This window comes from Penicillium cinerascens (assembly GCF_028974065.1).
Source record: "Penicillium cinerascens strain IBT 15544 chromosome Unknown contig_24_segment0_segment0, whole genome shotgun sequence".
NCBI lineage: Eukaryota > Fungi > Ascomycota > Eurotiomycetes > Eurotiales > Aspergillaceae > Penicillium > Penicillium cinerascens.
Window position 1 is genome coordinate 2,730,694 of NW_026695290.1, and position 14,478 is coordinate 2,745,171.

The 14,478-nt window shown below is 51.7% G+C and overlaps 2 protein-coding genes across 2 annotated transcripts; one reads left to right on the forward strand and one right to left on the reverse strand.

Moving 5' to 3' along the window:
- Positions 1 to 124: 124 nt before the first annotated feature.
- N7498_004135 (nucleoporin Nup120/160) lies at positions 125 to 4,204 on the forward strand (the record flags this gene model as incomplete). The annotated part of the gene is made up of 3 exons (XM_058451197.1): positions 125 to 770; positions 841 to 2,979; positions 3,039 to 4,204. 3 exons carry the CDS (start codon positions 125 to 127, stop codon positions 4,202 to 4,204), a joined length of 3,951 nt encoding a protein of 1,316 aa, XP_058310659.1.
- A 1,107-nt stretch (positions 4,205 to 5,311) lies between these two features.
- abcB (uncharacterized protein) lies at positions 5,312 to 10,332 on the reverse strand (the record flags this gene model as incomplete). The annotated part of the gene is made up of 8 exons (XM_058451198.1): positions 5,312 to 5,546; positions 5,773 to 6,147; positions 6,197 to 6,277; positions 6,331 to 8,821; positions 8,869 to 9,148; positions 9,198 to 9,424; positions 9,473 to 10,010; positions 10,108 to 10,332. 8 exons carry the CDS (start codon positions 10,330 to 10,332, stop codon positions 5,312 to 5,314), a joined length of 4,452 nt encoding a protein of 1,483 aa, XP_058310660.1.
- Between the last annotated feature and the right edge of the window lie 4,146 nt (positions 10,333 to 14,478).

Below are 14,478 nucleotides of genomic sequence, written 5' to 3' on the forward strand. Positions count from 1 at the left end.
TAGACTCAGGTGGAGTGGGCGCAAAGAAGTTCCCGCGCCAAGACTTTGTTTTTTGGGAGCTCCAGCTTCCGCCCTGCAACCTTCTCCATCAGCCATGGAAGTCTGAGACCTGGCTCTTTTCATCATGGCCAAAATTTACAAAGATACGAGAGTCGACCTTCGGCCCTTTTCGCCGGCCACGGTTGCCACCATTAACGTCTCGCCCCAACAGAGCGCGCTCCGTCGCCCGCGCTTCTCAATCTCCTCTGGCTCTGCCTCCGACCCTGAACCCCCGATCGCTAAGGATGAAGACGAATTCGCCAGACGGTATCTTGCCACACAGGGCGCGGTATACTTTCGCAAACGCAGAACCTATCCGAGGACGTTCCTGTGGAGGGTCATTAATGACAACAAGGTGTTGGAGATTCAATGCGCGGACTTGACGAAGGGTGGCTTGGAACACTTCGAATACAATGTCACTCTCCGGCTCAATTTCAACGAGCAGATCATCCCTTCTGGCGTTGCATTGGCCGACCGCGAGGATCATGAGATTCTCACCGTGTTCGTGATCACCGCCTCTAAGCAGCTTCACACTCTGGCGCTTCGCCCTGAATTCTTCCGCAGACCGGAGTCAATCGACGAGAACGTGTCCGACTGGTGCAAGTCGTGTGTCCCTGCGCCTTTGTCTTTCTCTTATCCTCACCGACTACACGCGAGCAGCCCGCTGGAACTGTTCATCTCTCTCGACAGTGGCGCCCTTCTGCGCTTGACACGGAGGGCCGGTGATGATGGTAAGCCCCCTTGATCAGCTGTCTCCTGTCGCATGATCCCTCGAACTAGGAACTAATTAGGCCTGAACAGGTTCGCACTGGACTCCTCTTACCTTTGACGAACGGACATGGGGCGCTTCTATCCGCGGCCTTGTCAAATGGAACGCACCCTCCTCCCTCAAACACAATGGACGCAGCCTTGACCCGAATGTCGCCAATGCTATCGCTACCACCTCCGATGAGACGTACGTTTTCGCGATCTGCTTGAACCATACCTTGAAAATTTGGAATCTAGCGTCGAACAAACTGGCTGGGACAAAGGATCTTCTGGACCGCCCAATGGACTCTGATACTGTACCGTACACCTTGAACCCGGCAGAGACCTCGTTTATTCGGGTGTTCAACGCGGAGCGAGCATTGGATGGGAGCCATCGTTTCTACGTCGTCACATACTCCCCGCTCGAGGATGGACGCTTCAAGTTCTGGGCTGTCAAGGGAGGACTGACATCCGATCTCGTCATTGAAGACCTCTTTGCGGATGCTGTGTTCCGGCCGGAGGACCCAGATACCACAGGGAACATGTTCTGGAGCATCGCCGATTTCCAGGTCAAGTCTGTGGAGGAAGGAAAGGGCATGGAGTTGTGGGTGCTGTGGAGAAACCATGGTCTCTATCAACTTTACACCCTTCATTTTGATTTACAGACCCTGGTAACCGACTGGGAGACCAATTGGGTGTCGACGACATTCGAAACACATCGACAAGAGCCTTTACCTACACCGACACTAGATGATGTGGCGGACCCGACCGAGAGGTGGCTTGCCTACCTTTTGCATCCCAATAGGTACCTGCCCGAGGTTCTTGAGACCGCACTGGCGGTCTACCAGGAGGCCCTCAAGCCCTTGTCTGCAGCCTCATCTGGTGTATTGAAGAGAGACGTGCCACTTCCTGAGAGGCTTTGCTCGACTATCGCAGCGACTGTCTCTCTGCGCAAATACGCCGATGATGAGATGGACTACACTCGGTATCGAATGGATACAGATGCGAAGTGGCGTCAGTTCTGGCAAGTTGCGGATGACCTCAACAAGCGTCGATTCGAACCTATCTCTCTCGCCTACGATTCATACTTTGAGATGCCATGGCTGCTACTTTCGGACTCTTGTGCCGTGATTCGGGAATGCAACACTGCCGAGTTGCTCTTGAACAACCCTCCTTCAGAATTCCGCGATGATGTTCCCAAGATCGTGGACCGCTGGAGGCACCGCAACCTGAGTTCTGAACTTGGTAACTTGTTCGAAGAGGCCTCTTCGTTGATGAAGGTTGCTTCCGATTTCCGCAAGAGGTTCTCTGCTCAACTCGACGCCGCATGTCGTGCTGCTCTTGAGGCTGAGATCTTCAGTGAGCCATTTTCATCGATCACTGACCGCATGGATGTTTTCCGGGAGCGCTGCGAGTTTGACCAGATTACGAACAAGTCTTTTGACAGCCTCGTCGCGGCCTTGAATGACTATTTCGAGGCCGAGAACTTGTCCAGTGATGCCTTTTACGCCATTATTAACACCGCCCCTCTTGGATTCAACGGTAAAGATTCGGAACTTCGCTCGACTTGCTTCGGTTCACGAGTTATTGTCAGTGGTGCGCTTGAGAGTATTCTACTCACGCGCAAGATGCTCTATGACCTGTTAATCCTGGTTGTCTTTGTGGATGGCGAGATTGAGCAAGGAGAACGTTCCAACTTCGATGCTCCCGATCTCTTCTCCACGCTAATCGACCTTCTCCGTGAATATGAAATGATGTACTGGCTGAGCTCAAATGTCCGGAAATGCCCTGATCGGTCTGCCAGCACTGGTAGGGATTCGACCCAGGCATTCTCACTGAAGGGCAACAAGTCTCAAGACAAGCACCAGAGGAGTGCGACTATCCTCGAGGATCTGTTCGTTTCGGATATCAAGCCCCGGCCACCCATTAATCTGCCGCAAAGCTACACATTAACCCTGGGGATCAGGGATGTCTTGGCTTGGATCACCAGGCAAGGCGAAGTGGCGTATCCCAACGCTCTCACCTACATCCAGTGTGACCTTATCGCCAAGAATAACATTGACCTCGCCTGGGATTTCCTCCGTTTTCAAGCAAGCACACCCTGGGCAACTTATGTCAAGGGTCGCCTGCATGTGGCCATGGCCGAGTTTGACACTGCAGCCATCTACTTCCGGAAGGCAGCATACCTCCTTTGTAAGTTTATTCCTTCACTGACCATGGAACTTCAGTCAGCTAATTGATTACCTTTGTAGCTAGCGGGAAAGCCCTGGGCAACCTCCACGAGATGTCTTCGACACTTCTGGACCTTGTTTCTGTGAAGTCCTTCCATGACGGGATTCCGAAGTATTACCAGCATATCCTTTCAGTGTTCGAAAAAGTGCGCTCCTTCTCGCATGTCGCGGATTTTGCCAGCCTGGCGCTGCAGGCCCTCGACTCCGAAGTTTGGGCTGAACAAGCTGCGGAATACACAAGCATGCGGACCGACTTGCTCTCGCGGCTCTTCCATGCATCTCTGAAGACCTGCCAATTCGATCAAGCATATTCCGCCCTGTCCCGTTACCAGGATCTTGCGTTACAGAGATCTGCACTCAGCTCCCTCGTTTCCACCATCCTGATCGTTTCCGGACCAGGACCTGCCGGTCTCAAGCAGATCCTCCGCTTTCCCACCTCGCTCGTCCCCAACATCGCCTCTTACATCGACGAAATCCTCGTCTCCCTCGCGCGGAAACAGGGCACCTTCTCTTCATGGCTGGACATCGACAACAACGAGGCCAACATCTCCCCCGACTACCATCGTATCCTGCAAGCATACCGCATCGCACGCGGCGACTTCCGCGGCGCCGCCGAAATCGCCTACCGAAACGTCCAGCGTCTACGCCAAGCACGAGACGCCCCGTCCTCCGCTGTCGCCCTCAAATCAAAGAAGGAAAGTGAAGAAACGGGCGTGCCAGAAGATGACAGCGAGAGCAAGGAAATCCGCCACGAGCTCCTTTCGCTGATCAACCTTCTCGGCTCCGTCGACAAGAGCGAAGCCTACATCCTCGTCGAAACCGGGCCCCTCACCTCCTCCCAATGCCAAGAAAAGCGTCGTGGCTCCACAGACAACGACGGTAATGTCTTCATGGAAGACGCAGAGGGCTCAACAACACCATTCAACGCCCACCGCCGCTCCTCCAGCGCCGCATCCTTCGCATCCGGCCGTCGAGGAAGCCGCTCTTCCATTGGCGGCCTCAGCGTCTCGTCCAAGGCACCTATCGAGCCGCTCCAGGAGCGCGTCATCGTTACCCTTGAGCATCTGCGCCGCGAGTATCAGTCTGAACTTGACCGTGTTAGTCGTATTGAGCGTGGCGATTGGGAGTTTGGTCTTCTGGATGATGAGGACGAGGACAATAACGATGATACGATGGTTTTGTCGTAGTGAGGAGATTTGTGGTTTATCATCTCTTTTTCTTTTGTTCTCGTGATGCTGGAAGTTGTCATCGGAGGAGTTTCTAGCATGTTTCCATAGTATCTTTGTTTTCTTAGGGTAGTCTGGTGCTGCAAAATAGGACACGAGATGTTTTCTAGTTATGTTTCTGGGAGTTTCCAGCCATGGAACTTTTCGGTTTTGGGTAGTTTCCAAGATTTCCAGAACAAGTTTTTCCGACCGACCGCGCGCGCCGCGTACTAGCATCCGGGCAAAAACCCGAGGTTATGTAGCGGGTCTACGCCGGGCGAGTTCCATGATATCCATCGGAGTCTCCCTGAGTACTGGACATTTGAACTGAGTATTTAGAGGTGCTTTCAGGTGTTTGAGCTTAATAGAAGTAAATTGGTTTCCAAAGCTTTTCTGAGACCAAATGATTTCCAATGTTCTGACGATGAGGGTGAGTGGTGCGCAGCATGCAATCCAAATATATATTGAGCCAGAGTCAGGTTTACCACCTAACCATCACCAGTGCCACGTTTAGTTTTCATTATCCAGACTGGATAAAGGATAGGATGGGGTAATTTAAGCGATTAACATTTGAAAAGCACCACCTTCAAAAGTATTGCCATTCTTAAGATAGTGCCCCGATATGTGGGTCTGGTGTCGTAGAGACCGAAACTACATAAGGACATATAAAAACTTAACATTCAAGGTTGCGTTGAAAACGGGAACATACTTTTTACAAGATATTAAAAGACGAATTTTAAAATCGTTCCATTGATATTCAAGCTGCTCTTGATTATCATTAAGAGTAGACGGTAGGCCAAGTATAGATGTAAAGATACCCGCCAAACAAGATTATAGACATTCCACCCCAAGTATGGGAGGGCAAGGACGGTGAGGCCAGACCGGCCATAAACAAAATGCGAATGAATGAGAGTCAAGAGGAGTTTCAAAAAAAGCAAAACGCCCTGCAAACAACTCTGTACGTTGACGACGATATGTACCAAAGGGAAAAAGTCGAGCGCAACAACGCAATACAACTCGCCAGGTCACTTCAATCTGTGCAGTGCAAATGCAAAAGACTCCCAAAAAACAAAATCACGGTCAAAGTATCTACTCGTCGTCCTCGGCCGCCAGCGCATTCGAGTACAGCTTGCTGAAGTGCGACTTGGGTTCGCTTAGGAGTGCATATGGCTCGCCGGTCTCAACGATCCGCCCGGCGTCCAGCACCACTATCCGGTCGTAATCAAGGATCGTGTCGAGCTTGTGCGCTACCGAAAGAATGGTGTGCTTGCAGAACTTCTCGCGAATGACCCGCTGCATGATTTCATCTGTTTTGGTATCGATGCTGGAGTGGGTTAGCCTTGTTTGTCCTGCAAGGGGCCGATGAGTGGTGGTGCGACGCTTATAGATCCAATTGCCGCGCTCGGATCCAGCCGCATATGCAGGGGGCTGACAGGCGCCAGATGCAAAGAAAATCCAAAAATAAAGTAAAAAACAAAATCACAGAGTGGAGCACAAGGAAGCGAGGGAACAACGTCAGGGGCTGAGTCAATAATTCGGAATGTACTCACTTGCTGGTTGCCTCGTCCAGGATGAGGATGTTGCCCGGGCGAAGGAGCGCCCGCGCAAGACAGAAGAGCTGCTTCTGGCCGTGCGACAGGTGGATCTCGTCGATGTCGGTGTCCAAATCCCCCTTCTCTTCGATTGCAGGAAGGAGCTTTACGGACTTGAGTGCGTTCAGGATGTCTTGGTCACTGCGTGACCCCGCTGGGTCGGCGTTGACGCGCACGCTGCCCTTGAACAGGAGTGAGTCTTGTGAGACTCCGTTGATGCGTGAGCGAATTTCGCGTCGTGGAAGTCGGGTGATGTCAATGCCGTCCACGGTTATCGTGCCGCTCGTCATCTCGATCATGCGGAAGATGCTCATGATCATTGAGGTTTTGCCGCTGCGTGAGGTGTAAGCTTAGATCGTAGATTTGCATTGGGCTGTCTTACCTTCCTGTTCGCCCACAGATGCCCACTTTCTCTCCTGCTTTCACTGAAAGTGAGACTTCGTTGAGGACCGGCTCTTCGGGCCTGGTGATTAGAGTTAGTTTGTATTCCAAGAAACGTGGATGTGGGTGGCATACCTGTAGGCGGCGGAAATTGAGTGGAAGGTCACCGCGCCATTTTGTGGCCAGTTGGGAGGAACGTCGCCATCCTCTCCCGGCCGGTCTTCGGACTTGACATTCTGAGTGAATTGCTTGATGCGTAGAATCGAACCGATGTGGGTCTCCAGGTTGGTCCAGAAAGTCACCAGAAGCTTGATGCTCTGGCTGAACTGGATAACATTGAGAAGCGCAACACCCACGGAGCCAGCGCCGAGACTGGTTCCACGGAGAATAACAACCAGGACAATCAGGAGAATCGCAATGCCGGCGACAAGGAGATCAAGTGACAGGGTCAACCATCGCTGAATGGCAAACATGAAGTAGAAAGGTCTCTGAGACTGATCCAGGAGCTCGATGTTCTTCTTCTCCATGCCGTGTTGCCATCCGAAGGCGCGTAGGGTAACAAGTCCCTGAAGACAGTCGGTAAAGTGCGAGTAGAGCGGGGCCTTAGCCTCAAGATCCAGGAAACGGAGCTGGCGGGAAGTGCGCAAGTACAGCTTCTGGATGAGGAACAGGATACCGAGCACGAGAGGGAAAGAGATGGCTGCATATTCAGAGCCAACAGCAATCAGTACCATTTGAGCCAAGCAGAGGAAGAAAGTAGCGACAGTGTTGATGGCGGCAATGGGAAGCTCCATGTCGATTAGCTGTAAATCTTGACTGAATCGATTGAGGATAGCCCCACTGTCGGTAGTAGAGAAGAACAGCATCGGGGCACTGAGTACGGTAGTCAACAACTTGCGGTGGAAGGTCTCGCCGGACTTTGGAACCATGGTGATAATCATTTGCCAGCAGCCAAGGATGAGAGCAAGCATAGCGGCAACACCCAGCATCACGTAGATGCCCAAGTAGTAGCCGACGTGCTGCTTGGGCTCGGCCGTGTCAGATCGGGCCCACCACTTCAACCAAATACTAGGAAACGAGAGGCAGAAAACAAAGACGGCCATGGCAACAATGAATACCATTGCGGGACCCCAGCCGATAGCGTTGATGTAGTATGTGTAGATGGACAGGTCACCGCCAGTTTCACGATGCTCTGGCTCGGGAGCCAGAGGCTGTTTCTCCTTAAGCTGCGTCTCCTTGTCAACCGAGTCCAAGGTGCTGCTGCTGGGAGACTCGGAGAACCGCTTCGACTTGTACTCCCAATCGGGGCCACCGAGGCCGAAGCTCGACACGTATCCGCCAGTCTTGTTCAGAGCGCTGAAGCTGCCTTGCTCAATGATGCGACCGGTGGGGTCCAGAACCACAATGTGATCGGAGTATGGAAGGCGTTTCACGGATGAAGAGGCGATGATGATGGAAGTGCCAGTCTCTCGCAAAAGTCCAAAGTGACCAAACAGATAGTGGAAGATATGGCTCTCAGTGGTGGCATCAAGACCACTGAGAGCATCGTCCAAAATGATCATCTTTCTGCGGGCATACACAGCGCGGGCGAGAGCAATACGCTGGCTTTGACCACCGCTGAGAGCGATGCCTTTGCTTCCGATAATACTTGCGTCGCCCCGGGGGAATTGACCAAGATCTTCTTCGAGCGCACAGGCCTGAATCACCGTTGCGTACCACTTGGGGTCGTACTCCGACATGGCAACGATACTGTCCTTGATGGTGCCATTCATATGCCATGGGGTCTGATCACAGAACGCCACACTGGGGGAAGACAACGAAACCTTTCCTTCGGCACAAGGAATCTCTCCAAGAAGAGCCTTGAGTAGTGTAGACTTTCCGCAGCCAGAGGGTCCGATAAGCATAGTAAAACTGCCTCGAGGCACAGTAAGCGAGATGTCCTTGAGCACAGGCTCCTTAGAAATATCCCACGAGAAGCTTCCATTTTGGATGGTAGCCGCGTTGGACAACGTCGAAGAAGTAGATCCGCGCTTGAAGGACTCCACAGATCCGGAGTTGCTAGAGAGATCCAGGTCACCCGACTTCGAGAGATCTAGGTCGCCCGACTTGGAGAGAAGCTTAGCCTCGCCCAGGTCCTCAAGAGAAGGGATGCGAGGGACATCGCGTCTGTGATCAACGTGTTCTTCCTTGTCCAAGAACTCTTGAATACGGACGAATGAGCCGACCGAACCAAAGAACGACATCAGAGCCATCACCAAGCTCAGAAGAGGATCAGACAATAGAGAGAAGAGCGCAAGCGAGGTGAAGACTCTTGAGACAGTCAGTGAATTAGGGGAAATAGCGACGTAAACGCCGAAGGTGACAATCGGAGCAAAAATGCGAGTCAACCAGGCGAATCCCATGTTCCAGACAAGGAGGGTACGGAACTTCTTGGAGATGTCCAGTTCCTCAATACGCAGGCCGTGCACGAACTTCATGAAGGAGTCCTGTAGGCCCAGCATCTTAACGCCCTTGATGGATCCCAACATGCTTCCGGTGGATGAGATGCGTCGCTCAATGGCTTCAAGCCACTTGGCCTGACGCGACACAACGAAGGACAGTGCCACAAGAGAGCCAACCAAGGCCACTATAACTGTTAGTATCTTCGATTGATACATCCGGATAGGGACTTACCCAGTGCAACGCAAACGGGAACCACACAAGAAATGCCCAGCTGTCGCTCCAGCAGGAATATTGCCAATCCCATCTCGCAAGTATTACCCCAGATCTCATGCATAGTCTGCCAGCCATTGGTAATTCTCTCCACATCAGCGCTCATCAAAGTGAGTGAGTTGGCGGGATCAGCTTCATTGAGGCTCAGACTGCTGGCTTTCTTGTAGAGCATCGTGACCAGAATACCGCGCACCATAGTAATGCCACGGTAAGTCATGTGCTGGTACTGGCCCATTGCAATCTATCAGTGTTAGTGGGAATCGAATCTAATAATTATCCTTGTAACTTACTGCAAGACCGGTATAGACCAGGATGTAAGCTCCGATCAAGCCATAGCCAGTGTTATTAGTGGCGCTGTTCACTGGTTCGTCGAAGAAGTGAAGCGACCGCGTCAAAAGCAACGGCTGACAGAAGTTAAATGCCACGACGCAGGCTCTGGCAGGAACGGCAGCCAGAAGGGGCCATTTGGCAGCCTTGAAACACTGAAATTGCAAAGTGTTGGGCGATTTTGATTTTACTGGGAGAGTCAGTTTGGGTCCATTGGCAATGTAGCAGGGCGGTTTACCTTTGCTCCATCGCTCTTCGAACATGGCTAGAAGCCTCTCCGAGCTCAACACCCTATCCAAAACGAAGAGGTCTTTAATGGACAAGACATTTCTGTAACCAATGCGGAAGAGGGGATTCAACCACCAGAACAGTGCTCGGTTGTAGAATCCAGCTGTAGCCTCAGGAGGGTAACCAGCGAATTCGGTTTTCAGGATGTCTCTCTTCTCAACGGCTTCCAAAACAACCAGGAGCGTTTTGACGCCGATGGCAACTGTAGTAACAGCTGCAATGACTTCATTGTACGTGTTCGTGTACCGTAGCCACAGGGTTCTGACGTGCGCGACATCGAATAGCAGGCTGCAGAGAAGGTAGGCGTTTAGGATGAACGATGGCCGGACAGATCGCGTGTGCTCTGAATAAGAGAGCACAACCAGAAATAGTGTTCCAACACTCAAAACAGCACTGGACGCAACCGAAACCGAAGTTCTATCGGCATCGGGCATAGCCCAAAGGACAGTTTGAGCAATTTGAAGTCCGAGGAAAAAGAACCAAGCAGCCTATCAGTCGCAAAAGCAATGTTTGTTAGACCAATTCTCCGAATGGGAAAGTCACACAACTTCAACGTTATGCGCAATCTGGGCGGTGGTAACTCACCAGTTTGACAGGAAGCATCCATGAGCCGACAACTTTGCGCCGTTTTTGCGAAAGCTGCCAGACGCGAAAAGGAATAGTGATTAGGATTAATGAGATGGGCAGAATCCCCAAGATAGTTTCTTCGAACAAAAGCGAAAAGTCGAATCCTCCGCGGCAATTACCCATACCAACGCGGACAGTGTTGTCCATTTCACGGCACGAAGGCCCTGAACGCGAGATAGCCATGGCTACTCTCCAGGAACCATCCGTGATGAAGAATGGCAAGAGAGTTTGTCGAAACGGGCGCCACGAGTGTCGAGTGAGTCGGATTAGAGAGAGGTAGGAGAGATCATATTCTTAGGGGGGCGAAATGGGGAGTCTATGGTCTAGATCGGATTCATCCAAAAAGACTCAGGGTGAACTCCCTCTACTTTGCTAGGCGGCATCCCTCGGGGCAGGAGCTTACTTTTACTGCAGGAGAAGTACACTCCTGAGCTCCTATGGGACTGTTCACTGGGCCCCTGCAATAGAGTGGACTTTGCCAATGCAACCCTCTTACAATCTCATTACTGACAATGGCCTGTGAGCGCGTCAGAGCCCGGTCATTTTCGGTGCTCAGCTGTACTACTGCCGGTGTACTGGGTTATTTTTTTCTCGCTAGACTTTTCTTTGCAGGTAATCGGGCGTTTTGACCCAGTAATTCTTCTATTCTCCATAGATTTAGTCTTTTTTGGGTATGTCGGACGACTTGATTAGTCTTAGTGGACCCTGTTGGCCATGCTTTTTTTGCGAGATTTTCTTTTTTGCGAGATTTTCTTTTTTGCTCTATATTTTTGGATTTCCCCCTTGGGGATGTGGGGGATGCACAGGCGTCAATAGAGCTTAAGCCCCTGGAGTGAAATACGCCTGGTGAGGTTCAAAGCGGATAGATCTACGGGCCAACACGAGGGAAACGCGGTGCAACCTTGCAGGAACAGTTGTTCGGGGCCACAATGTGGATACTGAATTGTGCAGGTTGAAAGTTTCCCGGTCCCCTTGAGGTGGTGTCTACCGTCCCCGAGGGCAATAATATCGAGCATTATGCGAGGGCGCCTCTGTATGATGTATGATCCCTGCGATATTCCTGGAGACCACCGCTGACGCGCTTTGAGACAAGTAGAATTCCTAATAAGCCTTGACCGCAGAAGCTGAAAAAAAGTCCGCAAGTCAGACAATGATGCCCAAACTCACGAGACTTGTATGACGAGACTCGGTGTGAATGGCAATGCGTGTCAGGTGTCCGGGAACGACAGCCTCAGCCGCAAAGAGGATTCGTCATTGGCCGACGAGTCCATTCCAAGGGATATACAACGTGTCATTGCACCGATTAACTAGCGTTGGGGCCAAAGTGGGGGGAGACTTGCTCGGATAGTCTCCGTTTCCACTCTGAGCTCCAGGCCTGGGATTTGCTTTTCCCAGGCTCACTAGCGGCGGGAACGCAAGAAATCTGTTTTTCTCAGAGCGATCAGGCCCAATCGCCCCGACTTGCTGAGTGATGATCGGCCCCGGACCAATTGCGCTAGAAAAGTTGGCAGCAGGCAAAATTCGGGATGAGGTTCGACCTGGCCCATTTCGATGACGACATGGCGCCACGACGTGGGATTGCCCGTGGACTCCTTCTGCAGGCTCTGGACTGGTACCTACAGGTAGGGCCTGACGAGCAACCTGGTAAGCGAGATGCATGCAGAATGACCAGGATGATCCGGTTTCGTGGCAGTATGAAGCGTGGTTGATGGGTGGCAAAGACGGACTGCATGTACTTCGTACTTTTTACTTGCACTTCAACTTACCGCCAGGCTCTTGCTAGACCAACTACCTGGATGTACGTACAACTAGTCCAATCTGTCCCCAGTGCAAATCCCTCGGCCGTGTATTACGCATTAATGAATAAAGTGTCAGATAAAGGTTTCAGGGAGATCCGAAGCAACGGTGAAAACGGTGAAAACGGAGAAAATCCAGAGATCTGCTGAGGTGACCTGTCATGCTCTAGATTGCCGGGCGATCACAATTCATCACACCGATCCCACAATGCCGTACGGCTGACTGTTGTTGGGAAACTTTGTGAACTGCCTTCCGTCCGGGAACTACTGTAGTTTAGTTTCATCTGGTCGCTATTTATGGCCTCATCTAGTTAGTGGTACACGGCGGCGAGACCCGCGAGGTTCTATGGTTGGCGCTTCCCCTGTTCCACGATTCACCGCCAACCGGCTCTTCCGCCGCCCTCCGCCTTTAGTCTCCGTGGATATACGAGACGGCCAGGCGATCATCCGTTGCTAGGACCACCAAACTTGCGGGCACGGACTTCCGAACCGGAATCTGGTGCTAGCCTGGCGCCCGATCGGAAGGCGGATGAGGCTAAACCCTCTTCGTCGGAGCATCCTTAATCGGCACGGCATTCTAGAACGTCGTGTTTGCCCTGATTCGCAAAACCAAGGAAAAAACGAAATCGAAAACCGGCTGTCAAACCTGTCAAACGAGAACGAGCGAGAGAAATTTGCCACATGGACGGAGAAATTCGCATACAAGCTGACCCCGAACCATGCTTTTGTGCCGCATTCCAGGAATGCTATGTACGCGAGTCGCCCTTCCAGAGCGGGTTCAATGATCGCGTTTCCTATTTCGGGCGTGTGAATTGGATATCGGATAACAGCTTGATGGACACTTCCCCTCTCCCCTGCGCGGCTCTAATGTTGAATATATCTGTCTGATGTGCATTTCTAATAAGGCAGGGCCACAAGGGGAAAACAATAGTGAAGGGCTAGCGAAGTAATAGGTACAAAAAAAGGAGCCCGGCAGGCTGGGGGGGGGGGGGGTGGATGTGGGTCCCGGTAGTCGATAGGTCCAGGGTATCGGATCGATGTGGCCGCGATTATCCCTTTCAGCCCTTGCAGAGCCCGATGGGGAAAGGCCCAACGCTAGTGGACAGGGCGCCTTTTAGCCGTCTCTTGCTTCTGCGCCACGAACCCCACACCTGGATGTTCCCAGCACAACTGCGGTCTCTTCTGTGCTACACATCGTACTATTCCCTTGGACTTATGCTATGATGTCTTACTAACCGTATTCATTACGTATGTAGACGCTCCGTTCGTTCTTCCACTGCGAACCGGGCTACCTTCTCCGTAGTAATGTTCCGACTGGTCCAATCCCATAATATTGGAGGCATTTTAGAATCGTACATCACAGGGATGCAAATATTATCCATAGAAATCTCAACTAAGCCGCTGCAACAATCCCCACCGACTAAGGTTTTTGTAAACTAAAGTGAAATCCCTCAGACACGAAGGGGGAATGCGAGACAAGATGGAGTCGTCGTGATCCACGGAACTTCCAGCGCGGCAACTCTCGCGGTGAAGGTTCCTGAAATGATCATCCCGTCCCGGCTCAAACCTTGCTGAGCCTTAAGCTTCCTAGGCACAGACCGCGAGCCCTTAGCAATGGGTGGAGCTCGCCATGTGTGCATCTTACATCTTGCTCACCATCGGTGTAACTTGTTGAAATCGCCTCCAAGCGAGGTGTCTGGTGGGTCCAATGATGCATTGGACTGAGGACCCTACATGGATGCGATGGGGGTATCCCGGGTGTACCTGTTCACCAGACAAACCCTATGGACAATCGGAGCCTTCGTCATCAGCACACCACCTGACTTAAGCGCTTAGAAGAATCGATTCAGTAGGGCTTGTGAGAAAAATCCAGCGCCCTTCATGACTACTGTGGCGTGAGCCCAAAAGAATGATTCCCCTCCCGATGACGACCTGGCGTCCGCCTTGCTGAACCACGTTTGAGACCGCATACCGAGGGGTCTGATCGTGAATCGCAGCTGGATATGACTGGCCAAGATGATGGGAACAAATAAGAGAGAAGATTACTCAATCGGATAGGGGATTTAGAAAAAAAATAAAAAATCAGAAAATTAGAATATGTCAGTCGGGGGCAAGATCAAACCGGCACAGAAGGAGTAACCCTGATATGTTTCCTTTTTTGTTTTTCTTTTTTCTCACCAGAGACTTTTCCTACACCAAGTAGACCCCGGGCATAAAGAACCGAAGGGTGCTACGCTTGCAAGACTAAGAAAAGAATGTGGGTCGTAACCGTATTGGGAAGCCCAATCTGGGCTGTCTGAGCCTGACGCGGTTCCACAGGGGCCAAGTTGATCCACTCATGGCCGATGCGCTGTGGCGTCTCCAACCCTTCATCATCTCGATCCGAAGGTATGCAAGGAAGATACTTGGGGCATGCTGAAATTACCAGTGCCCTACTTGATGTCATTGGTGGCTGGGTCGTATTACTGTAATCTCGTACATAGGAGATGTTCGTAAACGAACTGGAGCATGGCCATGCAGCTTCTAGTCCAAT